Raw genomic sequence first — 25,301 nt, forward strand, 5'->3', positions numbered from 1 at the left:
TATAATTTTTGGGTCGATCCGTTAAATGTGTATGGCCCAAATTTGTTGAGTACATTATCCACTTATCTCTAAATATGTTGCTTAGGTTTTGGGTAATGGAAGAACTCAATTGTTTATGGTTTCACTGTCTAATTCAAGATATTTCCTTATTGTTGTATGTGTTCATTTAACTTAATTTGGACATGGTGAGTTCAATTTGGTAAGATTTGCCTTTTTTCATGGGTAGAGACGTCTTTTTCATGTCTTTTACTAAACAACCCATATTACATAAGAATTGATTGCTGAAAAATGATGTTTCCGCATCTTCCTCAAACTCTCTTTCTTGGAAAAAAACATGCACATCAGATCAAAGAAAAATATGAAGGTATTGATGATCAAACATGGGAATTATTTCATCTCCAAGATTTCAGATGAAAACTTGCTAATTCATGGGATTTAGCCACCATACAAACCCATGTTCTATGCTTCCAGTCCTTTTGGTTATATGTTCTTGTTTCTTCTTGTGTTTTACTGCTGCGATTCACACCATAGAGGTTAATCAATCTATTCGTGACCCTGAAACTTTGATTTCCAAAGGGCAGAAATTCAAATTTGGTTTTTTCAGCCCTGTGAACAGTAGCCACCGTTATGTTGGTGTGATGTTCAATATCCCCGTGACGACTGCTATATGGGTAGCTAATAGGGACAAGCCTCTCAATGATTCTACTGGAACAGTGGAGATATCAGGAGATGGCAATCTCGTGATCTTGGACGGACAAAAGCAGATCGTGTGGTCATCTAATCTTTCGAGTTATGTGGCAAATTCTACTGCAATGCTCTTTAATACAGGGAATCTGGTGTTACGAGATAACTCCAATGGTCGGACTATTTGGGAGAGTTTTGAACATGCGTCGGATTCTTTCGTAGAAAAGATGAAACTTAGTACAGATTTAAGAACAGATGAGAAGAATATACTGACATCATGGCGAAGTCCTCAGGATCCAGGACTTGGTAATTTTACAACTACCGTTGAGCCTCTAGAGATTCCACAATCCTTTGTCTGGAAGAATGGATATCCTTATTGGCGCAGTGGCCCATGGAACGGTCAAATCTTTCTTGGGATGCCTTACATGAAATCCTTCTACAAACATGGAATGGATGTTGTGAATGATCATCTTGGAAGTGCATATTTGATCTTTACCAATTTAAATTCGTCTATTTTGATGTATTATGTCTTGAAGTCATCAGGGAACTTAGAGGAGAAGCTGTGGTCTGATGAGAAGGGGGAGTGGCTGATAACATGGTCATCTATAGTAAATGAGTGTGATATCTATGGTACTTGTGGACCTTTTGCAAGCTGCAATGCTCAGGACGAACCGATATGCTCGTGTTTTCCAGGGTATGAACCCAAAAATAAAGATGAGTGGAATGCAGGAACTTGGTCTAGTGGATGCACGAGGAGAACTCCCCTCCGGTGTCAGAAGAAAAATCCTGTAGGAAAAGAAGATGTGTTTCTGAAGCTGAGCCAAGTAAAGTTGCCGGATCATGTTAAGTGGCTTCCGGCTCCAGATGCAGACTGCAGGAGCCAGTGCTTGAGCAATTGTTCTTGTATAGCTTATGCATATTATGCTGGAATCGGGTGTATGACATGGGCTGGAAGCTTAATTGATGTACAAAAGTTCTCTGATGTTGGTCCAGACCTTTACATTCGAGTGGCACATAAAGAACTAAGTAATACATCTTTTCGACTTTGCAAGAGAGTTTTTGTCATCAGATTCATCATCATTGTTATACACAACTCTTGCTACATTATCCTGATATGCATGATAATTATCCAAAAAAAAATCCCTGATATGCATGTCATTTGTTTAGAATTTCTTTTCTCTATTAGGAATACTGGAGTTTCTTAGTTTTATGCCTGCAGCCCGATGAAAGCTGGAATGTTTGTTCTCTGCCTCTTGTAAACTTTTGCAGGTTACAAACAATACTGGAAAGCAGTCACTGCTGCGATAGTGGTTCTAGCATTTGTATCAATCCTTTTATGTGCACACTTTATGCGGAAGTTGTTTCTCAAGTTCAGAGGTATGTGTTCATTCAACTTTATTTGGAGATGCTTAATATATCTAACTTATAATTATAAGATGCTATATTGTCCAAACATTTGTTGTTCCTTTTTCTAATTGTAAAGCTTGAAGAAAGCAAAAAACTGAGCTGATACGGTCCAAACAGGGGAAGCAGATACAGGGTGTTCGGAAGATAGGATTGCCAAACACAATATGCATGGAGTTAAACTTGAAGCATTACCGTTATTTAAGTTCGGGACGCTCTCAAACGCCACAAAAAAATTTGACACAACGAATAAGCTTGGACAGGGTGGCTTTGGTCCAGTTTTCAAAGTATTGAATCCTTTTCCCCACTTCAGATATTTAAGTTTTGTTAATGTGCAACAAATGTGATTCAGTTTCTGGTTTCAGGGAAAATTACCAAATGGACAGGAAATTGCTGTAAAGAGGCTGGCAAGATCCTCCAACCAGGGGCTAGAGGAGTTCATGAATGAGGTTGAGGTAATCTCTAGGCTCCAGCATCGCAATCTTGTCCGACTCCTTGGCTGCTGTGTTGATCATGAAGAAAAAATGCTGGTTTACGAATATATGCCCAATGGAAGCTTGGATTCTTATCTCTTTGGTAAGTCAATGATTGCCATGTTTCCAAATTCATATTTTTTTCTCCGAAATAGAGCCCTATATATATGCTGTTAATCATAATTTAGAATTTTGTTGATAACTGTTCTATTTTGTTTGAACTCGCAATATTTTGGAACAAACACTTGTCAGATTCACATAAACAACTGCTTCTTGATTGGCAAACACGCATAGTCGTTATCGAGGGGATCTGTCGAGGCCTCCTGTACCTTCACAGGGATTCCAGGTTAAGAATTATTCACAGAGATCTGAAGGCTAGTAATATCTTGTTGGATGAGGAGCTGAACCCAAAAATTTCTGACTTTGGTATGGCGAGGATTTTCTGTTGCAAGGAAGATCAAGCCAATACAACAAGGGTTGTTGGGACATAGTGAGCTTGTATTGCCTTGTTTCAGTTATATATATGCTTCTTACATGACAGCACTGCTCATGCTAAATCTCATTCTTGCAGTGGCTATATGCCCCCAGAATATGCTCTACGTGGAATATTCTCGGAAAAATCAGATGTCTACAGTTTCGGTGTCCTGCTATTAGAGATTTTGAGTGGGAGGAGGAATACCAGCTTTTATCATGAAGATCAACAACTTTTCCTAATAGCATATGTAAGTTGATATATACATTCTGAAAAGTAAATAACTTTTTATAGGATTATGCTAAACATAACTGGCTACTTATGATTGTGTTATTCCAAATTTAATCTTTTGTTGTCTTATGGATATTTCCAGGCCTGGAAATTGTGGAATGAAGACAAGATAATGAATTTGGTTGATCCGATAATATATGATCCTCGTATGGAACCTGATGTAGTAAGGTATGCAAACGTAGGACTTCTGTGCGTTCAAGAAGCAGCAGCGGATAGACCAAATACTAAGACAGTGCTGTCGATGCTGAGTAGTGAGATTGTGGAGCTCCCTCGTCCCAAGCAACCACCTTTTACTGCAATTCAGATGTCTTCAGAATCAGAATGCTCACAGATGAATCCAAATATATGTTCTGTGACCAATTTCACTGTGAGAATTGTCGAAGGCCGATAGAACTTAATTGGTATTGTTAATGGCGATCCGACAGTTATTCGCTTGAATAAGATCAACAGTTTTGTTCATGACGAGTTTTCCGAAGTTACCTATCGGCTACACACTTCGAACTGCTGCCAAATTACTAAATACGACATCGTCTAAGATTATGTCCAAGATATGAGATATGACATGATCAATCTTCTTCCTACAAGTACTTGAAGATTTGGGGAGATTCCCGTGGGCCAAAAGATTAGTGGGTGATAAGTTGAACTCGAGATCCATCTTACGTACATTTATTGGGTATCTCAATGAAACTACAACATACTATTTTTATGATCGTTCGAAATAAATCATTTCATTCATCTTTAATTATTTATTAATTTTTATTTGAAATTTGCGTTATATCTATATGAAACGAAATGCTAATCAAGAGGGTATTTGGTTAAGCTTCTCTAAAACATTTTATAAGTTGTTACGTTTTATAAGATATTTTATAAGTTTATAAGATGTTGAATCTTAGTAGTGTATTAATTTTAAATCTAATAGTAGACTGTAAATGAGTGTATAAAATAAACTAAGAAAATAAAACAACTAGATTTAAAGCTAAACTAGTAGTTGAAGGATTTACCCAATAGAAAGGAATTGACTATACAGAAATATTCGCCTTTGTTGTTAAATATATTACTATTAGAATTCTCTTGCTTAGTTGCTCATTTTAAGTGGGAATTAAAACAAATGAATGTTAAAACTGCTTTTCTACATGGTGATCTTGATGAATAATTTTCATGCATCAACTGGAAGGTTTTGTTGATAAACTTAAACCTAATCATGTTTGCTTATTAAAGAAATCTCTTTATGATTTAAAACAGTCTCCAAGGCAATGGAATAAAAAATTTGACCTATTCATGCTTTCTTTACACTTCACAAGAAGCACCTATGATCACTGTTTTTATTTTAAGTATGGTCACAATGTTCCTATTTTTCTTGTATTGTATGTTAATGACATGTAAATAGCTAGTCCAAATCTTGAGTTGATTAAAGATCTTCAAAAAAGTTTGGGCAAAAACATTGAAATGAAAGATTTAGGAGATGCAAAGAAAATACTTGGAATGACCATTAATAGAAATAGAAAAAATTCCACTATATATATTCGTATTTATAAGGGGATAAATGTAATATATTATGGGTGATGCTAATATTATTACATTTTTTTTCTTATATATTCAAAATTATTACATAAAAATGTCGAATTAATGGTAAAATTGAAAATTTATATAATTTTTTATTATTAACATTAGTATTTTTCGTTCAAACCTTGATAAAATTAGATTATGCATAAATGATGAGTTTTTAAAAGGGTGTAAATATGATTTTGAGTATTTTTGGAGAAATATATCATTTATATTTTTAAAGGGAATCTAAACTTAATTAATTCTAAAATTAAAAACTTGAAGACAAATATTTTATTGCGCAATTTTGGGACATGGGCGAAGTCAGTAACCAGCGGCAGGGAACTCACACTCCGAAAGCTATTTATGAGAAAGAAAGACAAATTGAGAAAGCAGATGAGCTTCTCCGCCTCACGTATTAATATTGTCGAAGTCTTGAATTCACCTAAACCTCATAAACCCTCTTCTCTCCCTCTCTCTCTCTCATCGTCAGTCATTTCTCATCTACGACAGAAGTACGTTTCATATAAATATATATATTATACACGGAAACCCGAAAAACACAAAAAGCGAAAATTAAGAATAGAAGGAAAAAGTAGATCAAGAAAATAGCATGGCCTCTCACTTTCCCGACGACTTCAAGTGCCCGATTTCTCTGGAGATAATGTCCGACCCGGTTATTCTCTCATCGGGTCACACCTTCGATCGCCCATCTATCCAGCAGTGGTTGGACGCCGGCCACCGTACCTGTCCGATTTCCAAGCTGCCCTTATCCGACCCTCCTTCCCTCATTCCCAACCACGCCCTTCGCAGCCTTATTTCGAATTACACCCTCGTTTCCTTCCCCAAACCTCACCAATACCCTCCCAACCCACAAACCCTAGTCCACGCTTTGCTTTCTCCTTCATCCCCTTTGGAGGAAAAACTCAGCTCGCTCGACCAACTCAGCCGGATTTGTAAGAGTGACTCTGCGATTCGTCGGCGACTGGCTGAGTCGGGGGCCGTGTCCGCGGTTTTGGACTGTGTCGATTCGATCGAGTCCGGGCTCCAAGAAAAGGCCCTTCATTTGCTGCTTATATTGAGTCTGGATGACGACAGCAAGGTGGGCTTGGTCGTGGAAGGTGTCGTTGGGAAGGTGGTTCAGGCCCTTCGCTGCGGCCTTGGGGATACCCGCGCGGTTGCTGCCACGGTGTTAACTAGCCTTGCCGTTCTGGAAGTGAACAAGGTCACAATCGGGTCGTACCCGGATGCCATTCCAGGTTTGGTATCCCTCCTACAAATGGGAAATTCGAGGGAGAGGAAAGAAGCAGCCACTACGTTGTTCACGCTCTGTTTGTTCCCCGATAATCGCATTCGTGCCATACAAAACCTTGTCGTGCCCATTTTAATCCAGAATGCTAATTCGGGCCTGGAACGAGCCGTGGAGGTTCTGGGCCTATTGGCAAAATGTGAATTTGCACGGGATGACATGATTCAGTGTAGTGGGTTTTTGGATATCCTGGTCGAGGTTCTGAAAAATGGGAGTTCGAGGGGTGTGCAATACGCTCTGTTAACCTTGAGTTCTTTGTGTAGTTATAGCGAAAAGATGCTTCTGGAAGCACTGAGAGAAGGTTTGTTTGAGATATGTGTTGCATTGTTGGAGGATGACAATGAAAAGGTGAGGCGAAATGCTAAAACTTTCATCCAAGTATTACAAGGGAAGAGGAAAAATGTGTGATTGCATTGGTAGTTGAAGCAGAGTTCATGAGAGTGAAAGTGCTAATAAGCTGTGATGGAAGTTTGCCCCTTTGGAGGTGAATAGATAGATTTTGGGTAATTTTTGCTGTTCTTGATAGTTCTGTGTACAAAAGAATGAGGACATAGTGCAGATCTAGATCTTTTGTTGTACATTTTGAATAAAACACGACACCATCTGGGATTTAATTCCGGTCCTGTTTTTTGCTGTTGTGGTGAATACCAAACATCTGTTCTATTAATCGACTTATTTATTTGTTGAACTCATGTTTACAATCATCAGCGCATACACTATGTTTGCAAGTGTTTAGGTACTGCACTAGAAAGTTGGAATAGTTGATTGCATACTTACTTTTGTAGTCTTTATATTTATTGACAAAGTATGATTGTCCAACGGGCTCTATTTCTGGTGTTGGATAAGCAGCTGCAATCATTTGTAATCAGCACTATGATGATGGTTTTGGTATTGCTTGTTTGTACATCAGCATTAGCGAGTTTAGTTTTAAGCCAATAATCGTCAGAACATATTTCGGCATGTAGAATCAGCTATAGATGAGTTTTTGCTTGTTCCCATTTGTGATAAAATGACTTGTTACATGATTCCTTAAGATTTCACATTATGTAGCTCAAGGACTATTTGGCACAGGTCGAGTCGACCATATTCTCGTATCAAGGAGTCGAATTCTGGGGTTTAAGACCATGAAATTTTACTTGATCTTACCTGTCATAAATCATAACTCAATGACTGTTCCTTGTGTTTGGAAGTTAAGGTTTGTTGTCCTTGCAAAATGATGAGTTTGAGTTGGTAGGACATTTTGTTAGAAAGTTATTACTCTGCATTTGGTGAGTAAACAACTTTCAAGTTGCGACCTTAAATATGTCTGATTCTTTGCTTTGGTATTACCATGTAAGGGGTAATTTGATGGTAAACTGGCGTAGATTGATTGTGGGAATGGAAACCTTTGATGAGTGGACGTACATGATTGGATTTGATTCCTCCTGCCTGCCACTGTAAAACGCAACCAAGCTGATTGAAAACTTGGACACCAATGAATATTTCTCTTTGATGATGATTGCTGCTGGCATATATTAAAGCAACGTGCGGTCTGTAAGAATATCAGAACCCTGGTGATGCTGATTAACTCCGAGTTGCTATTGTTATATATTATCTTTTAAACTCTTGTCTTTTTCAGTTAGATATGGTCGTTGTTCGACTGCTCCAGGAAAATTCCCACCAATAATGGTTTTGGTGGGACTCAAGAAATTGTATGATTATTCTTATTATGTAATTCATCATTCTCTTTCAAATTTTCAATTATGTACTAATTATTTGAAAGTATATTACACTTAATTGATTTAAAATTTTCTGATAGCTCCATGTGAACACCTCAATCAGAGTCTCCCTATCTGAATATGGATTGTAATGTGGAAGCAGATTGGGTCTGGTTTATTGAATCCATACTGACCCGCCTGACAGGTGTAACCCCTAATCAGATTCTAATGGGCTGGACAGTTTATATGGGCTGAAAATTCGTTTAGGCATGGGTCGGATTACAACTTGGAATTTGACCGGGTCGGAGGAGGAACGAGCTGGGTTGGGTCAGAGTGGCTCAGGTAATAACCCGAGGGTGGGGGTACCAATATGAGAAATTAAATAGAATAATAATAATAATTATAATGTAATTTAATTATTTCATCATAACTTAGCGCAACATCCTTAATTTGATTTGATCCTGAACAACATTAGAAGATTTTAAGTACAATACTGGCAAGTACAAGCTGACAAAGCAGAAATTGAAATGGACGATCCAAATAATTTGATGATTTTATCCGATGGGCCCCTCATATTCTTCTTTTACTTTTGTATCACCCCAAAATCGAATTAAGAAATACAGATAGATGAGTTTTAGGGTGAAGTCTGGAGGTGCATAAAGCAGCATTACACTTTTTTCAATTCTGTAAAACTTCACAGAGAAGACAAATAAAGGAGTTTTGAACGCATCATGCTTATACATGCTTCTTTTTTCCAACTTCATCATCATTCTTTGATGCTTTTTCTTTTTAGATTGTTCTCTGAAAAATAAATATTAGGGATAGTTATAACATCATCTTCTCATGTTGTTTGTAATAGTTTTTATTATTTAAAAAATTATATTTATTATCCATGACGTTGTTTTCATATAATATATGGATTAAATGTAATTTATCCCCTGTAATATGTGAAATAAGCAAATATCTTTATATGAAAAAAAATAGCAAATTATTTCCTCGCATCTTAAAAATGAAGCAAATTACCCCCTATCAATGGTTTAGAGAGAGGGGGTAATTTGTTTCATTTTTCAAACCATATGGGGCAATTTGTTATTTTATTTTTTACAGGAAATTTTTTGCTCATTTTTCATGTCACGGGGGGATAAATTTCATTTTTTCCTATAACAAATAGATCTTATTGTTGATAATAGCAAAAGAATTGAATAAAAATTCATACCTATTCTAAGTGACTTACTATTGACTTTATTGTAACAAATCATTTTCTAACCAGACTATCTTTAGTCAAAAATAATTTGGTTGACCTGCCATATGGATTGGACTAAATAAAAGATTTTGAGTTTGAATTCCATCTGCTCAATTATTATATATAAGAAAATCACGTATATGCGATGTTTATGAAAAACAAAAAAATAATTTACCAGCTTATATATGAAAAAATGTGTTAGAAATATTAAACATTAATTTGTTCTAATAACTTAAAACTTTTATTGAAGACAATCATTAGACACATGTAGTAAGAAATATAATATTGAGAATAGAATTGTTTGGGGCAGAGGTAGTTATCCATGATATATGCTGGAATGTATGGTACGATAGCCATCAGCCCATCAAGTTCAAGTCTTTTTCTTTTTCTTTATTGATTGATCAATCCATCGAATTCAAGTCATCGAAAAGATTTACAAAAGCAGATGCCAACAGATATACCATCAATAATGTCTGAAACTATAAAACTACTTTCGTGATACTTTTGTCCTTAATTTTGTCGTATATATGTATGGATTCTTCTTATTTAAGCTTCAATCATCACCCGCACTCTCATAATTCTAACAAACTAACTCATTAATTAATAGTGCGTAAATCTCACTTATGTTTGAGAATTTTTTATTCAAATCAAGTTGGATAAAATTAAATCAATCATAATTTAAGTGTAATATATTTATTATGTAATTTATTATATTTTCTGAATTGTATATTAATTATACAATAAATTTATCGCACTTACTATATAATTGGTTCAGGTTACCAAAAATCCAGAGTGGGTTAGAATTTTCTGTGACATTTGTATCTTTTCTTTCTTTTTTTTTTTTTCTTCTTTTGGTAGGTTATTCCATTTGATTAAGGGTAAATTACAACGAACTCTCCCCTTGGAATTACAAATACCTCTCTTGGAATTAACGGTCTAACAAACAACCCTCGTGGCAGCTCATTATAAGGGGTATTTGTTGGACGTCCACTATAATTTTAAAGGTGTACTTATAATTTTTCAAATAATAAAAAAATATTTGTAACTATAAAAAAATTTAAGAGAACTTGTTGTAATAATTTACCCTATAATTAATGGTAAAAAAATATGATCTAATACAAGGAAATTTCATATGATTTTTCGAGCTCGGGTAAAAATGAGCAGCATATATATAGTGTCTGTAACAGATGAAAACGAGTTTAATTTATAAAAAATTATAAACAACTTCCTCGATCTGCTTTTACAACTTACTAATAAAATTAAAAACAATAAATTATATTTTTAAATACTTCATTTACTTTCTATCATTTTTCACTTTTATTTTAATTAATACCCCAAATTTTCACTACAAGTAAATTTAAATATTTATTTACGAATCATTCTATCATAAAATACAAGTCATTACATAAAAAAAAGAAAAGAAAAGAAAGAAAGAAAGAAACCCCATAAAATCATAGAGTGCGGCTTCTTTCTTTGTAGACACCCGCATGCACCAACCAATCCTAGCCCCATTTCAATAATAATATCAAGAAACCCTAAATAATTAAACCCAAAATTAAGAAAAAGAGAAACCCTAAAAGCATGATCCACTAGCTAGCTACAATCTCTTCCTAACTAGTAAACAAATTAAAAAGTTATCGAATTTCTATCTCTCAAATGCAACAAAATAAAATAACGCCTTTATATATTTAATCTTCTTTCCATCGTTTCCAACTTTTGCATAATTTAACGTTGGTGGATATGTCCCAACAAGAAAAATATAGAAACAGGAACAAAACCTCTCCATTTAATTAATAGTTAGCTCACTGCTAAATTCAGCTGATGAATCACATAATGTCGTTAATCAATTATCATGTCTCCTATTCTGATTAACGTAAAGCAAAATTTAGCACCTGTTCCTGTCCTAATATCATCAATTATAATACAGATTAAACTTATTTAATTTGTGTTAAATCCTTAATCATTTGCAAACAACTAACTTGATACTCCTGGCCCAGGGTGGGCTGTCTTCCTTGGAGGGTCACTTCTTTCCCTCCTCCTTTTTCTTTGTCTTGCTTTTCCTCAATACTTGCAGAATACAACAATGTTGCTTCCTTTTTCTGCATTATCTTCTCCCATCCTACCTTTTTATCAGAATTGACATCATTTTCTTTTTGTGAGTTTTATTTTGTTTCCCTTTCTCCTCTACCTGAAGCTTCCTCCGAATGTAGGTGTCCAGAAATCAGCAGTGGTCTCAGCAGCGACCGGGAAGGTGCTTGAGATCGGTACAAGGCAAAGACCCCGGCTTTTTAGGTCTTGTATTGGACCTTCTTGATCTTTGTTTTTATCACCGGCCTGCACATGCATATATGTAACGTATTTAGCTATATACGTGCAGTGATTATTACGTCTAATGTACAGTACTATTAAGAGCTTAAAAATTTTAAACGAGGAGCTGGACATTTAGTCCAAAATACTAGTAAAAGTTTAATCTGGGAGTCTTGTATATATACTTGTACAGTAAAAAAAACAAGCAACTTTGAACATTAATTTTCAATTGGTGGATGGGGCTAAGTGGAACTAACTGAAATTAATTAACTTTCATCAGGTCCTACCTGTGGACAACGTTGTAGTGGAGGAGTTGCATTTTTCAAATACGGAGTGCTTAATACCTGAAAGCAAACAACATAATATATGTACATCAAAACATAGAAAGGTATAACTTTAAGAAATCACAAGTCTGAGTGGAATCCTAGCCTGGGACTTATATTGTAATAATGGGAATTACATACACTGACTTGATCGTGGAGAAACTTGATGTATTCGATCGCTTCATGGAGAACTGATGCAGTATCAGTCTGTAAGAGTAACAAACTTTCAGTTGTACATAGTACTGTTGAACCTGTGACGAAAACATGGAGGAAAAGAGACAAAATTTTTACCTTTCCAAAAGGTGAAACCAACTGCTGGAGAGCAGTAATTCTGTCCCCTAGCTTCTCTTTCCTCACCTGTTTGAAAAAACTCAAAGTTATAATCCATTTCAATGCAAGGATAAGGAAAGAAATTATGCCTTTAATCATCTTGTTCGAAAGCTCGATATATTATATACCTTAAAGGTTGGTAGTGGTGATGGAGTTTCGATTCGCGGACGCTTAAATGAAGGTTCGTTGCTAAATTTCTTCACCGCTGAGGCTAAGTCTTTGGGATCTTCTTCCTTATGATGCTGAAAATTTTGAAATCTTTCTGCATTAATAGGTCAACTCGAGAAACCCTAGGTACATGCTAATATATATGGACTTGTACATATATTTACCTTTGCACTGATGTTTGGGAGATTAGATTTTGCACTGTTAATCATAGGAGGAGGAAGGAAACGGGGTTGAGTTGAAGGGAGAACATTTGCACCCGAAGCCGCAGCCATGGCATTCCAGAAGCTTGTGTTATTAGTGAACGGCAAATGATTAGCAGGCTGTTGTTTTGCCAAAGAGGGCTTTGATGTAGTCGGGGCTTTAGTTAAACTGGGCAAAAATTCAGTCGAATTAATCCGATGATTCGGGTAAGATGAATAGTTTGTCGCCTGATTATCTAACAAAGATTGCTCATGAGGCTGATCGGAATCTGTGTCAAATAAAGTTTGCAACAAGGACGAAGTACTGTAGCTATAAGAAGCTGAATTCATCAATGGAAAGGTGGTGGATAGCCCTTGGGAATTAGTTGGAACACATTGAGTTGAACTAGTTAAGGAATTTGATGGCTGCGGCTCGAGAGGAAAGCTCTGATTGTTCACTTGTTTGAAAGGGTTAATGGAAGAATCTTCACAAAAGTTCTTGGCGCTCCAGTTCTTGTGGTTTTGATCAGGACACTTATCGACAACGTCCGTGGTTGTTAGCCGATAATTCAGGCCTGCAGCTTCTTGCAACATGCGAGAATAATCATCCTCTGATCTTCCACTATGATCATGGCTGGAAGATGACAAGAGGAAGAGAATGATCATTTTTCTTGGATCAACTTGGGCCATATGATTACAAAGAAAACAAGTCCGAAAGCACTCAGCTTTTTTTAAGGGCACTACCGAAAGTTTTGGACCATTAGGGCAAGTGATCATTAATGGGACAAAACGAGTTCAATAATAACACTGAGATCATCACCAAGAACTGGACTAAAGCAACATATATTAATTAATGAATATATAAACAGATAAAACTTACAGCAAATCTTGATTCCAATCATCCGTAGTTGAGGCAAACATGGGCATGTTTCCATCGCCGGTGGGCTGCTGAGGTTTCTGTACGTCTTGAATTAGTACAGAGCTGGCGCCATCGGAGGCCGCCGAACAGGCAGAATCATCACTGATTGACCTTGCAGTGCTCACGTCCATCATCAGGTCATGGTTCTGCAGCCACCCAAAGCTTCCCATGTCGTTGATTGCGGACGCACATGGCGACGAGCCAAAGAGATTTCTCTGCGGATTCCACCAGTTTCCTCCACAAACACCCCCTTGAAAATCTTCTGCCATAGCCTATATCCTTAACTTTATTATAACCACCAAGAATCTTGAAAATTTTTGTGAACTTTTCAACGTGGCCTTGTTCTTCAGTTCTTTTCTCCTGTTCTGCTGTCTGGCGATGTATATATATATACTCGAATCTTTGCACCTTTGTCAAGTTTGGTTCACATGAAAGTGAATTCCATGGCTGATGTTGTGTGTGTGTATTTATACGCAGATGGACCAACAAAGTTCAACGTGTGAAACAGTTGGAGAGGGTACGTACAATTAAACTATTGAAATCAGGTTGACATTTGTAAGAGATATTGATTAGATAAACCAAAACTTGGGGAGACAAACGAAATTAAATATAAAAAGAAAAAATAAAGAAATTCTCTCCATTTGCGTGTGGTATAATTCTATGTACTTTTTAAATTGTTTCTAAAAAAATTTATTCGACTTGGGTTTTCTTAAATATCACAGTTATATTAGAAGAAATTTAATATTTGATTATGATTAATTATTATAATTAAAAATAAATAATTATAGTCACGCAATGGTTGTTGCTAATAGTTTTTGCGAGTGTGACTAAAACATTTATCAAAACTAAAAGTTATGGTAAAAATATTTGTACAAAGAGTTTTCACGATGCATAATCTAAATTTTTGAATCAATTTTTATTTAACCATTAATAATAATTATTTATCATATTTTATTATATAAGAAGAAATAACATTTTTGGTCCCATAAGTTAGGGCCGTTTCACATCTGGTCCCATTCATTACAAGATTAGCATTTTTAGTCTTATAACTTATAAAAATTGTGTCCTCATCCACTTTTTTCTCTATAATTTAATAGTGTAGTGCACGTCCCTAACATTTAATCGTTAAGTATCTTTGGCTGGAGAGCAAGTTGATTTATTTTCCAACTTGGGACCATTTTGGGGGAAAATATAACAATATTTGAAGGGAAAAAATAAATTTTGAAGGAAATTAGGGCAAAAAACATAGCTATTTCTCTTATCCCACAAAAATTGAATTATATTATTCCCATATTTCTAAAAATTGAAGCCAAGTAGATGTAACACAAAGAATCATGTCATCTATTAGTGAATCAAGTAGGCCAAATGAAACACTCATATGCTACTATTAAAAAACTCATCAATATTTCCTCCAACTAGAAATACTTAATGGCAACGTGTTAGGCACGTAACCTAAATCGTTAAATTGTAGATGAAAAAATGTATGATGACCAAAAGTGCTAATTTTTGTAAGTTATGTGATTAAAAGTATTAATCTCATAATTAGTAGGACTAATGACATGGGTCTAACTTATAAGACTAAAAATGATAGTTTTTTCAATTCTATAGCTAATAGTATTTTTTTTTCTAATTTTAGGATATTATTAATTTGAATCTGGTTTGGATAAGAATATATGTGTTTAATTAATTTTTATATTTTTATGTGAACCCTAAAAAAGCTTAAAAGTCATTTTAAAATAAAGCAATATGGTATGATGATGGGAACAACTTTATGTGTGTAGCCACGTCAATGTTAGGACCGACGAACATTAATATACCTTTGTACTTGCTAATAAAATGTTATGGCCGATATTGTTTGTACCCCCAACCAGAATTTCAGGACCATTTGCTCACTTCACTTTCAAGATTCAGGAGAAAATCTTGCCCACATGATTTCATTTTATTAATTTATTTATTTTAATAGTATTTAACACCACATTTGTTTTATAAAATTTGAAATAAAAAATCTAATTTGATTACAATCCCATACCCAAAAAATTAGCCAAACCAACCATTGTTGGGATTGTATTTCTCGATTAACTCATCCTCACATCCAAACACACCATTCTCCCATATTTGTTCCCCGTTATTTTGAATTGTTGTTCAGATTAATTTAATTTGTTCAAACTTTAAAAGCTATTTTTACTTTAATTTGATTATTTACAATTTGTTCCCCATTAATGATATGTTGATCAAAATTTACAATTGTCTACGCGTTGACTTGTATATACATATATATATTTGAGAGTGAAGTTAGGTAAGTTCCATAAATGACTAATTCTCCATGAACATGTGAGGAAAATATATATTGTAAATGAAAGAATTATAATTATGTTAGAAAATGAAAAATATTATTTCAAATGTTGATTTGGTGTATTAAAAAAGAATTATGGTCCTTGGGTAAGACGACGGGTGGGTGTGTGGGCCTTAGCAAGACCCGTGTAGCTCTGAAACAGTACAAGGGGCCGGGTCCCACACGGGGCACGCGGGTCTCTATTGGGTCCGAAGAGTCAAGCCCTCATCTTCACAACCTTCTCTATTTCATTAATGAATATATTCATGTATTCCTCTCCTCTCCCATGCTCCTGCTCTCAAAATTAAGAAAAAAAAAAAAATAGGATATCGATATATGTAGTCTTATATTTTATGAAATAAAATAGTCCCAATATTGAGAAAAATCGGTAAATTTAGTCTAATAAATTCCATAAAACAAATAATTAAATATGTCGAATTTTCTCAATTTTTAAAAGTATTTTAAAAATTACGTAAAATAAAGAACTAAAAGTGTTGAACTAATACATATATATGGATGGGACTCGACCTCATCACCATTAGATTTTTTTGAGCATAAAACCTCAATTTTATCAAATTAAATTAGGCCTTATGGACTGCTCCCAAGATTTGTTAAGAAGTTATGAATTCACACCCGAACTTTAATTCTCAACCTTCAACAGGATAATGATTTTTTGTTTTTCTTACGATCACAACTCAATATGAAAAAACCTAATTTTGAAGTAAGAATCGAATTTTGATGTGTAGAGGCATTCTTTTTTTTTTAAAAGAAAAATAAAAAAAGTGGGTCTGAATTTGAGATGATCTTTAAATAGGAATCATGGAACTTAGGTTGAATGTGTGGATTATTAATCAACGAAACCATTGATGCGTACCAGCTCCAGAAACTGGAGAAGTTTACCCACTCTAGAAACCAGGGAAATGTAATTAAAATTAAAGCATTATATATAGATATATATATGGTCCATGCATGCATGATGGAGAAATAAATTGTATACCAAATATATATTTACATATTAGTTCTATAGAAATATTAATTTAAATGAACAAGGTATTGAATCTATTGACCTATCCACAATCAGATTTTATTCTTTTTTCTGTTTTTACAATAGAAAACGGCATTAGGTTTCAGCCATCCACTCCCTGGATTTTCTGAATGTCCTCTTCCATAATCATTCCATTTATTTTTCTTTTCTTTTTTTTCCCCCTCATTTTTCCTTTGATAAGTACTCCGGAATTTATTGTAGAGATAATACACTCCCTTCTCTTGAGATTTAGTATAATTTGGGAAATTATATTTAGTACTTCTAAGGTTTGCTTCCGTCTAAAAAATAAGTCACTACGTTAGTCAAAATTCACTGAATTTGATGATAATAACAAAAATATTGAATGAAAATTGATATTTACCCTTAATTGACTTAAAACTGACTTAATATAGATTAAACAATTCTTTCCGAACGAAACTATCCTTATAACGGTGAAGATATACCCTCTCACATGCAATATCGTGTGAAAATAAGATTTATTTTACCTGTTATAAGCCAGTAATAAGTCAATTGGGGGTAAAAATAAATATTTTTTTATTTTTTTGTTAATATCACCAAATTCTGTGAATTTTGACTAACGGGAGACTTATTTGTTAGACGGAAGCAAATCTAATGAGTTCTAGGTATAATTTTACAAACCACAAAGGATTTACGTATAATTACGCCAAACTCCAATGGAGGGGAAATAATCATCCCTTTATTTTATATTAACATACATATATATATATATATATAAAGAATTTCTAGAAATATAATTATTGATTGAATCGATTTTGAAGTGGAAAAATATATTAGGAAAAAAATATAAATAAAATAAAAGATAAATTATATTAAAACTCTTAACTTTTTACAAAATTATATGTATATATGTGATAATACAATTATAATTTACATCCACACCCCTTCAGGAGTACTGTATTTACAATTTTATAAAAATTAAGATATGAATTTGAATTATCCTATTAAAATGATATAAAGCTGATGTCACATTGAGGTGTAGAGAATGTGAAGGAGAATAGATTCATGAAGTAGAAAAGGTTTGAGGGGGTAGCACAGGGGTCACGTGGCGGTCAGGTGGGGGTGGCAGATGAGACAAAGCTCAGCAGAATGCGTTGCGGTCCGAAATAATTACTGCTGTTGAAAAAGAGAAAAAGGTAAATGAGAAAGCAGCGAAGAAGACAGACGAATAAACAGGGTATGGGTGCACGCCCACCAACTTACCATGTGCCTTCCGAAATTCTTTAGTTAATTGTTTTTTTTTTTTTTTTCATTTTTCAGTGGAGTCTTCAGCTTACGGGTAAATTGCATTTAATTCTTATTATTTTGCAATGAGTTTGATCAAATTCTCAAGAATTATACAATAAGTATATTAAATTATAATTTTAAAAGAAAATAATTATATGTCAAATTAAATAAATTTATACTAATACCCATTTTTCTATTATTTATTTACATAAAGTACATTCATTTTTTAAAAAATTACATATATATTTATTTAAAAAATATTAATATTATTTACACAAATCACATCTGCTTTTTAAAAAATTATGCATACACTCTTTAAAAACATCAACATCATTATACAAACTACCGCTGCTTTTTTCTGACGTAGATGGCTTTTATAATTACGTTAAAGACATGAATGATATATGTAAATAGACTGCAGAATAAAAAATATAAATATAATTATTCATTTAATTTATTCAAAAAAAAATCTTGTTTAAATTATAAATTCAACACAGTTATGAATCAAATTGTGTTTTCCAGCCTTGAAGTTAGATTCAGAAACATGATGGGAATAAATTCTTAGTGACCATATTACAATCACACTACAAATGAGGAGGAAAATCTCAAATCAACTTTCATAAGTCACAAAAGCACTAATTCCTCCCGACAGACTCTTCCAGAAAGGACCAAATGTCGGCTTCTATATTAGTGAAGCTGATCATCTTAAGGTTAGGTCACTATTCCTTTTATCAAATACTACATTATCTTCAATGCATTAGTATATAAAATAGGGCAACCTTAGCAACAATTGGACAACTTTTGCTATTCATCCATCACTTTGTGCCAACTACAATTCTAATAATTAAAACCCTAAGCTGTTTAAAAAGCAACCAAATATTAATTATTCAAATTTAATTCTTTTTTACCAAATTATGTGCTATTTCCTATCACCTTTGGATTGACTTTCACGGGTTGAAATCGAATGACCCGTTTTCCACCGAAAAAGAGCTTCTTCCTCCCTCCAATGGCATGACAAATAGTCACTCACATCACTGGTTGACTAGTGCATCTTAATCACCAGAAATCTTGGGGTGTGGGGTTTTTGTTGAATTTACCAAAATTATTAATTATTAATTTTATTAAAAAATTGATGCAACATGACCATTTCTTCTAGTTTACAAAAATGACTGTGACATACTGATTGCATCATTGTGGAGCAAGTTGGGGTTTTCCTCAAACGGGTCAGAGCGACCCGGGCCGAATGAGAGGAATTCACACGAGGTGAGCCCGAGTGAGGAATGATGGAGTTGGAGGTGCTCTCCTTTTCCGGGTCTCCGTTTGCAAACGAGATGTTGTCCACATTCTCAACCTTTTTACCGACACACACTATAACAAAATATAATATTAATGATAAAATATCAAATAATAATTTTAAAATTATTATTAATAATATATATTAAGTGACAATAATTTTTATTTTATCACTATATAATTATTAGTAACAAAAAATGTGTATAAAGTTGTCATTAAATACAATTAGTTAACAACTATTATTTATTGTCACTAGATCGTCACTATACATAAGTCATTAATTGCATTTAATGACAATTTTGAGGAGTTTTTTTTTCATTAATTTATGTTAATAACAATTTTTATAAAAAAATAGTAATTATTAAACTTATGAAATTTCTTATTGTAACAATATTAAAATTATAACATAATTTTTTTTCACTAATCTTCTATTTTTTTTTTTTTTGTAGTGACGTACCACACTCACACGTCGTTTCCTACATTTCTTTTTTGACCTTAAATTTTTTATGTGTATGGTATGTTTTCAAGTCTAGCTATGATTAGTTTCGAATAAATACGGACCACTTAAAACACTTGCTTTCTTAATGTGTCTCTTCATCATCATCATCTTCTTCTTTTTCTTTTAACCGAATCAAAAGTGATAATATTAAAATAAATTAAAAGACTTGTAATATTGACTTTTAAGTATAATAGAAGGAACTTAAAAATTATGAAAAAAAATAATTTTAGTTTTAGCAGAAGGATTGCAATAAAATGATGGAGTTTAGGATTTTATTTAAATGTGATATATAGAGTTGTAACCTAAGGTATATTAATCTTATATTGGATTGTTTTTTAAAATTAACTCTGAAATTAAAAAAAAATACTAAAAATAAACAAATTTTTTTTTAATATTCTTAAAAAATATCCCAACGTATGTGTATAGTTGGATCGTCTCCTACCTCTTTTAAAATTAAAAGTTACAGTCATTTAGAATTTCACAAGCAAATTATATTACAACATAGTATTGTTCGAACTTTATTGATCCAGAAATTCTAAAATTGAATTGAAAATAATTATTTTTGTGCTTATCCTTTAAAAAGAAAAGAGAGATTAAATTTATTTAAGCTCCAAATACTAGATGCCAAACTACCGTTAAGGAAGGTGAAGCTGCTCTCCTTAAACGATAGTTGTGGGAGTTTGGTGAGTTTAGGGAGTTGAGAAACACTTATAAATGTAGCCGAATATGTCATGTTTTCTGACCACCTTCTTCCCCTACAACACTATTGTAATGGATATATTTAATTATATTTTCTTGATCCTCAACATCTTAACTACTACTAGAGCTAATATTATAGTGACGAGATACATCAATGGAGACATTACTTCGGGCTGTACCGTAATAGACATCTCACGTAATTGTATGATTGTCTCATATTTGGCTATGCTAATGAGTTTAGACTCAAGACTTTACAAAAAATAAGGTTTTGTACGTGCTTAAGTTTCATTACATGTGCAGATGTTAATTTGTTGCGCTATAGCTAGTTTTGATTTTTGAGTGTTGTTATCTTCATTCTATATGATCTCTGGTGATGATTGAAGTAAATTAATGATTGATGCTTTGGTGCAATTATATATTTATTTTTATTTAAAAGTTTTTTATGAAAATTCTGACACTTAATAATTGTTAGAGGTTAGAGCTTGCTCGAGTGTCAAGGCTGCCCCACTTTAGGCCCATTGATGCACATTCGGTCACTGGACCGCTCCATCAGGCTGACCAACAATTTTGGTTAACTGCACGTCGAAGCTAGGGTTTCAGAGGCTAGCGCTACAAGAAAATCTGTATATCTTACTTTCAATTTTCTTTTTTTATTTTTACTTATTTTCAATTATTATCTTACAATTCTCCAACATGACAGTCTACTAATTAAATCCGGCACCTGTAGGGGATAATGATTAGGTGGACTTCACCAATCGCCTTTATTAATTTTGATTTTCCTATATATATATATATATATATGAGTATTATATATCCAGTTATGCAGACAAGGTTCTGTTGAACCACTGATTAAATATGAGAGATTTGGTCAAATAATTGACATAAAATAAATAAAAAAGTTGGTGATTTTACTTTAGGAAAGAGTAGTTTGCACGCTTGGTACAAGTCAAATAATATATCCTCACGAAAACATCATTTTGTACCAAAGTTGAGCATTTTTCCATCATCTTTTCGTGCTGGATTTTCACCTAATCTTGCAACTATATATACAAGTCTTTTTTAAATATTAATTCCTTTGTCAATGGGTATGACATATATACCTAGTGTTTTTTTCATGTTTTTTAGCACCCTACATTAATTCTCTTCCCAACCTAAATTATTATTAAATACAATAGTTTGATAAGACTGATCGCAATTTGTCTATCTCTTTTAAAAATTAAAATACATAATTAAATTAAATTATAATTTAAACATAAGGATATAGGGTCTTTCACCCCCTCTGACCTTAGTCGAAATTAGAGTAAGTTATCAAGTAGGTAGGTACTAGGAATTAGGATTGTTATTATTTTTTTCTATAGTATAATACTCATTATATTACTTAATATATTTAAATTTAAAAATTAATTTAATATATTAATAATTCAAATCAATGTTACTTGTATACGTAGAATTTAAATTCACAACATTTTAGGGCCTCAATCTTACTGATAGCTTGCTCTCGTTGGCATTAGGATTATTAATCAGTGGGTCATTAAATTTGTAGAATTGTAGCCATGAATGACGTCTACATGTTATTCATTTTGGACCCATTCGCATGTCAAAGAATTAATGGATTTGGGTCACTGACACTGAGATATTGGACTAATTCTCCTACATCTTACTTCCCTGATTCAAGAACTGGAGGTCAAGATCCATCTGAATTTGCCTAAATTTCTCTACCAGTGATTTCGCTTGGGAAAAAACTTTCCTTCATTGGATTTAATTTTTCGTAAATGAAACAATAAAAATATATCAAGAAATTAAAATATAAATGTTTTGCTTTTTTACTGGATATCTCAAATATCTATGCTTTTAAGTCTTGTACAAAATTTCATACTTAATAAAAGAAAAAGAATAGGATTAATTATATTTATATCTCCTCTGAAAATATAAAATTATATTCTTTTTTAAAAAAAATTGAAACTATATTTATACTATCTCAGAGAATTGTTCATTTATAATTTACCCACTTCTCTTATAATTTGAATGAAAAATGCTTATATTAGCCAAAAGGAAAATAAATTCTCTATTTATTACCCCTGACTCAGTATGTTCCTAGCAGGAGGACATCCTTAAGGGCCGAAACTCCTTGCAGACGAGGGAGGTCCCCCCAAAAGTGGACTCCTTAGCGGTTAGGACTCCCTAGAACATCCAACAACAAGATTAACAGAAAATAAGAACAAATTATGGCTTATCCAATCGGCCCTTATCTATTTCTCCTCGAGAATGAAGGAAACATGCAGAGCCCTATCGCAGGAGGACACTCCCCCTACAAATGCAGGTTTACTCTTTCATATGGGAACACCGGCTAACGCCTCCCACACCTTCTTGAGACATTCCTCAGACCTTTCTCACTCTCTGGAAGTCCTACTCACGTCCCTTACACTTCTCTTACTCTCTAAATCACCTCACGGAGTATCTTTAATATTTTAATTTAATAATTTTGAATGTTTATTTTACCACATTTGATTTGTTGACATATGTTTTCTTGTAGAGATTTCACGAGGAAGACATCCCTCTCATAAAAAGTCTTATCTTCCACACAGGCACAGAGGCCTTCCTTTGTGGATGCACCCTAACCCTACTTCGGGCAGGTACTTAGGTCCTTCTCCGCATGACTTGTAAGCTCTGTCCCCTGCAATTACCTAAGCCCTCCTCCGTAGAGGCATCTAAGCCCTGCTTTCGGCGGATATCTTATTCTTCATCCGGCAAGGGGTCAAAGAGGGTCAAGGGATCCAAAAAAAGAAAAAAGAAACGAGAGGCTCGTAACATCTTAGAAGGCCCGAAAAGACCTAACAGGCGGGTCTGGTGGTACCACCTAAAGAACAGATTAACAAAGGGAGAAAGCCTAAGACGGATCCCTACTCGGACCATGATCAAAGCTTAACAAAATATTTGGCCCAAAAAATCCACACACGTAGCAGTCCACTCTCCCACGTGGCGTCTCATCAACTCAGAAGTCAGCAGCCACCACTAAACCACATCAGCCCTAGAAGGAGGACATCCCTGACAGTCGAGAATCCTTGCAGATGAGGGAGGTCCCTAAAGCCTTGGACTCCTTGGCGGCTAGGACTCCCTAGAAGTTAGAAGTCCTCGCTGATGAAGGGCCCCCAACTCAGAGATAAACATTCAACAACAAGATTTACAAAAGATAAGAACAAATTATGGCTTATCCAAACAGTCCTTATCCATTTCTCTCTAAGAGTGAAGAAACGTGCAGAGTTCCCATTGTAGGGGGACACCCCCTTTATAAATACAGATTTACTCCTCCACACGGGGACACCCTCTAATGTCACTCACACCTTCCTGATACTTTCCTAAAATCTTTTTCACTCTCTGAATGTTCTCCTCACGTCCCTCACACTTCTCTTACTCTTTAAATCACCTCCCTCACTCTCTAAATATACATGTTATCATGTGTTCTTACAGTTTTCACCACTTTATTCATCGAATCTTGGTTTCAATTACATTTATTTACTTTTTAACTTTATTCAATTTCAAATCCAATACTAACTTGGGCGTTAGAATGCCAATGCTTTTTTTGCAAGTCCTTTAGAATTTGCATTTATTTCGACCCAAACCTTAAACGATGTCTGAATTCATCGGACCCATGCATTTTTCTTACGCATGATATATAAAATCAAAATTGTAATTGTAATAAACTTATGGCCAAATCATAATCAAGGACAAAAAGTAGCCCTTCGTGAATAGAAATAGTAGTCTTTTTTTCCTTCTTTTTCTTTTTTTTGCTTTCCATTATTTTGGGGTGAGGTATACACTATTGTTGAATTTATTTCTAGTAAAATACACTTTGCCTCCTGAAATATTTTGAATGTAACATTTACCCCCTAAATTAAAAATGTAAAAATGATCCCTTTAGTTGGATAAAAATACCCCTCATGTCTTTACAATTATATTATTTTTAATATATTTTAGTATTTTATAGATTAAATTATTATAAAATTATAATCTAATTAAATTTTTTAATAACTGAAGAATTTAAATAAAAAACAGAGTATAAATTAATATATTTAATGTAACTAATAGCTCGTCTATGTTTTTTAAAAAGAAATTGTAAAGTATATATGCTTAATCAAAAGTTTAATATGTTTAGAAATAAATAAATAAATAAATAAATTTTATCATATTTTTTAAAGAAAGTATACTCAAAAAATCGATATGGAATTACTTATTCTTATTCAAAAGAATAAATTGTTAATAACTTAATTTTATAACCAAGTTAATGAAAACTTTTTATATTTCTTTTGTGTACTTATTTTATTTATTCATTACTTAATTTTGACCCTATCAAATATACTACACCTGAGCTTGCTAAGGTTATTGCTGCTAGGGAGACCTTGCTCTTGGCTTGGGACGAGGATCCACAGACTTCTTGTTGGAAGGTGATTGTGAGGTCTTAATTCAAAGCTTGATTAGAATCGCAATCCTGACTCTTCCTCTCTAGGAGTTGTTGATGAGATTAAATTTCTAGCTTCCCGACATCATTGTTCTTTTTCAATAGTGCGTCGTCTTTGGGGCAATTTTGTGGCCCATGTTGTGGCTCAAAACTCTGGTTCAAGGTTGGAACTTGGAAGGGTCATGACATGTTGTTTTTTCTCTCTTGAAAAACAAAAAGTAAAAAACAATATTAATTTGCCTCCTTACATGAAATAAAAATATTACTATGAAAATATTAAAAAAGGGGTAAAATTCAAAATTTATTTACTTTTTCTTTTTTCTTTCTAACATAGCATTTTCCCTCCAAAATTTAATGATTAATTACGGGTGTATTCCTGAAAATTACAAAA

At 33.7% G+C, this 25,301-nt stretch overlaps 3 protein-coding genes across 4 annotated transcripts; 2 read left to right on the forward strand and 1 right to left on the reverse strand.

The window, feature by feature from the left end:
* The first annotated feature begins 293 nt into the window (after positions 1 to 293).
* Positions 294 to 4,066, forward strand: LOC105167951 (G-type lectin S-receptor-like serine/threonine-protein kinase At1g11300). Its single transcript, XM_011087848.3, has 7 exons — positions 294 to 1,710; positions 1,954 to 2,061; positions 2,209 to 2,375; positions 2,454 to 2,664; positions 2,814 to 3,051; positions 3,133 to 3,283; positions 3,407 to 4,066. Exons 1-7 carry the CDS (start codon positions 429 to 431, stop codon positions 3,713 to 3,715), a joined length of 2,466 nt encoding a protein of 821 aa, XP_011086150.1. The 5' UTR covers positions 294 to 428; the 3' UTR covers positions 3,716 to 4,066.
* Positions 4,067 to 5,261: 1,195 nt separating this feature from the next.
* LOC105167952 (U-box domain-containing protein 8) lies at positions 5,262 to 6,863 on the forward strand. Its single transcript, XM_011087849.3, has one exon. The coding sequence runs from the start codon at positions 5,480 to 5,482 to the stop codon at positions 6,581 to 6,583; it is 1,104 nt and encodes a 367-aa protein (XP_011086151.1). The 5' UTR covers positions 5,262 to 5,479; the 3' UTR covers positions 6,584 to 6,863.
* A 3,909-nt stretch (positions 6,864 to 10,772) lies between these two features.
* Positions 10,773 to 13,850, reverse strand: LOC105167954 (uncharacterized). Of its 2 annotated transcripts, none has more exons than XM_088884313.1 (7): positions 13,303 to 13,850; positions 12,408 to 13,056; positions 12,204 to 12,317; positions 12,037 to 12,102; positions 11,893 to 11,952; positions 11,710 to 11,766; positions 10,773 to 11,449 (listed from the first exon to the last, which is right to left on the reverse strand). In XM_088884313.1, exons 1-7 carry the CDS (start codon positions 13,608 to 13,610, stop codon positions 11,300 to 11,302), a joined length of 1,404 nt encoding a protein of 467 aa, XP_088740439.1. In that variant the 5' UTR covers positions 13,611 to 13,850; the 3' UTR covers positions 10,773 to 11,299. The 2 variants fall into 2 exon arrangements, with proteins under 2 accessions (XP_088740439.1, XP_011086152.1); XM_011087850.3 differs by having other exon boundaries at positions 11,887 to 11,952; positions 13,303 to 13,847.
* Between the last annotated feature and the right edge of the window lie 11,451 nt (positions 13,851 to 25,301).

This window comes from Sesamum indicum, linkage group LG8, assembly GCF_026168435.1.
Source record: "Sesamum indicum cultivar Baizhima isolate 11 linkage group LG8, ASM2616843v1, whole genome shotgun sequence".
Taxonomy (NCBI): domain Eukaryota; kingdom Viridiplantae; phylum Streptophyta; class Magnoliopsida; order Lamiales; family Pedaliaceae; genus Sesamum; species Sesamum indicum.

Excerpts from the sequence above, each read along its gene's own strand:
- LOC105167951 (XM_011087848.3), top strand. The coding sequence starts at position 429 with ATGGGATTTAGCCACCATACAAACCCATGTTCTATGCTTCCAGTCCTT. Across the intron at positions 2,376-2,453 it reads GCTTTGGTCCAGTTTTCAAA|GGAAAATTACCAAATGGACA; the intron begins GTATTGAATCCT and ends TTCTGGTTTCAG. Across the intron at positions 2,665-2,813 it reads CTTGGATTCTTATCTCTTTG|ATTCACATAAACAACTGCTT; the intron begins GTAAGTCAATGA and ends AACACTTGTCAG.
- LOC105167952 (XM_011087849.3), top strand. The coding sequence starts at position 5,480 with ATGGCCTCTCACTTTCCCGACGACTTCAAGTGCCCGATTTCTCTGGAG.
- LOC105167954 (XM_011087850.3), bottom strand. The coding sequence starts at position 13,610 with ATGGCAGAAGATTTTCAAGGGGGTGTTTGTGGAGGAAACTGGTGGAAT. Across the intron at positions 13,057-13,302 it reads GATTGGAATCAAGATTTGCT|CCATGATCATAGTGGAAGAT; the intron begins GTAAGTTTTATC and ends GTCATCTTCCAG. Across the intron at positions 11,450-11,709 it reads CACTACAACGTTGTCCACAG|GCCGGTGATAAAAACAAAGA; the intron begins GTAGGACCTGAT and ends ATGCATGTGCAG.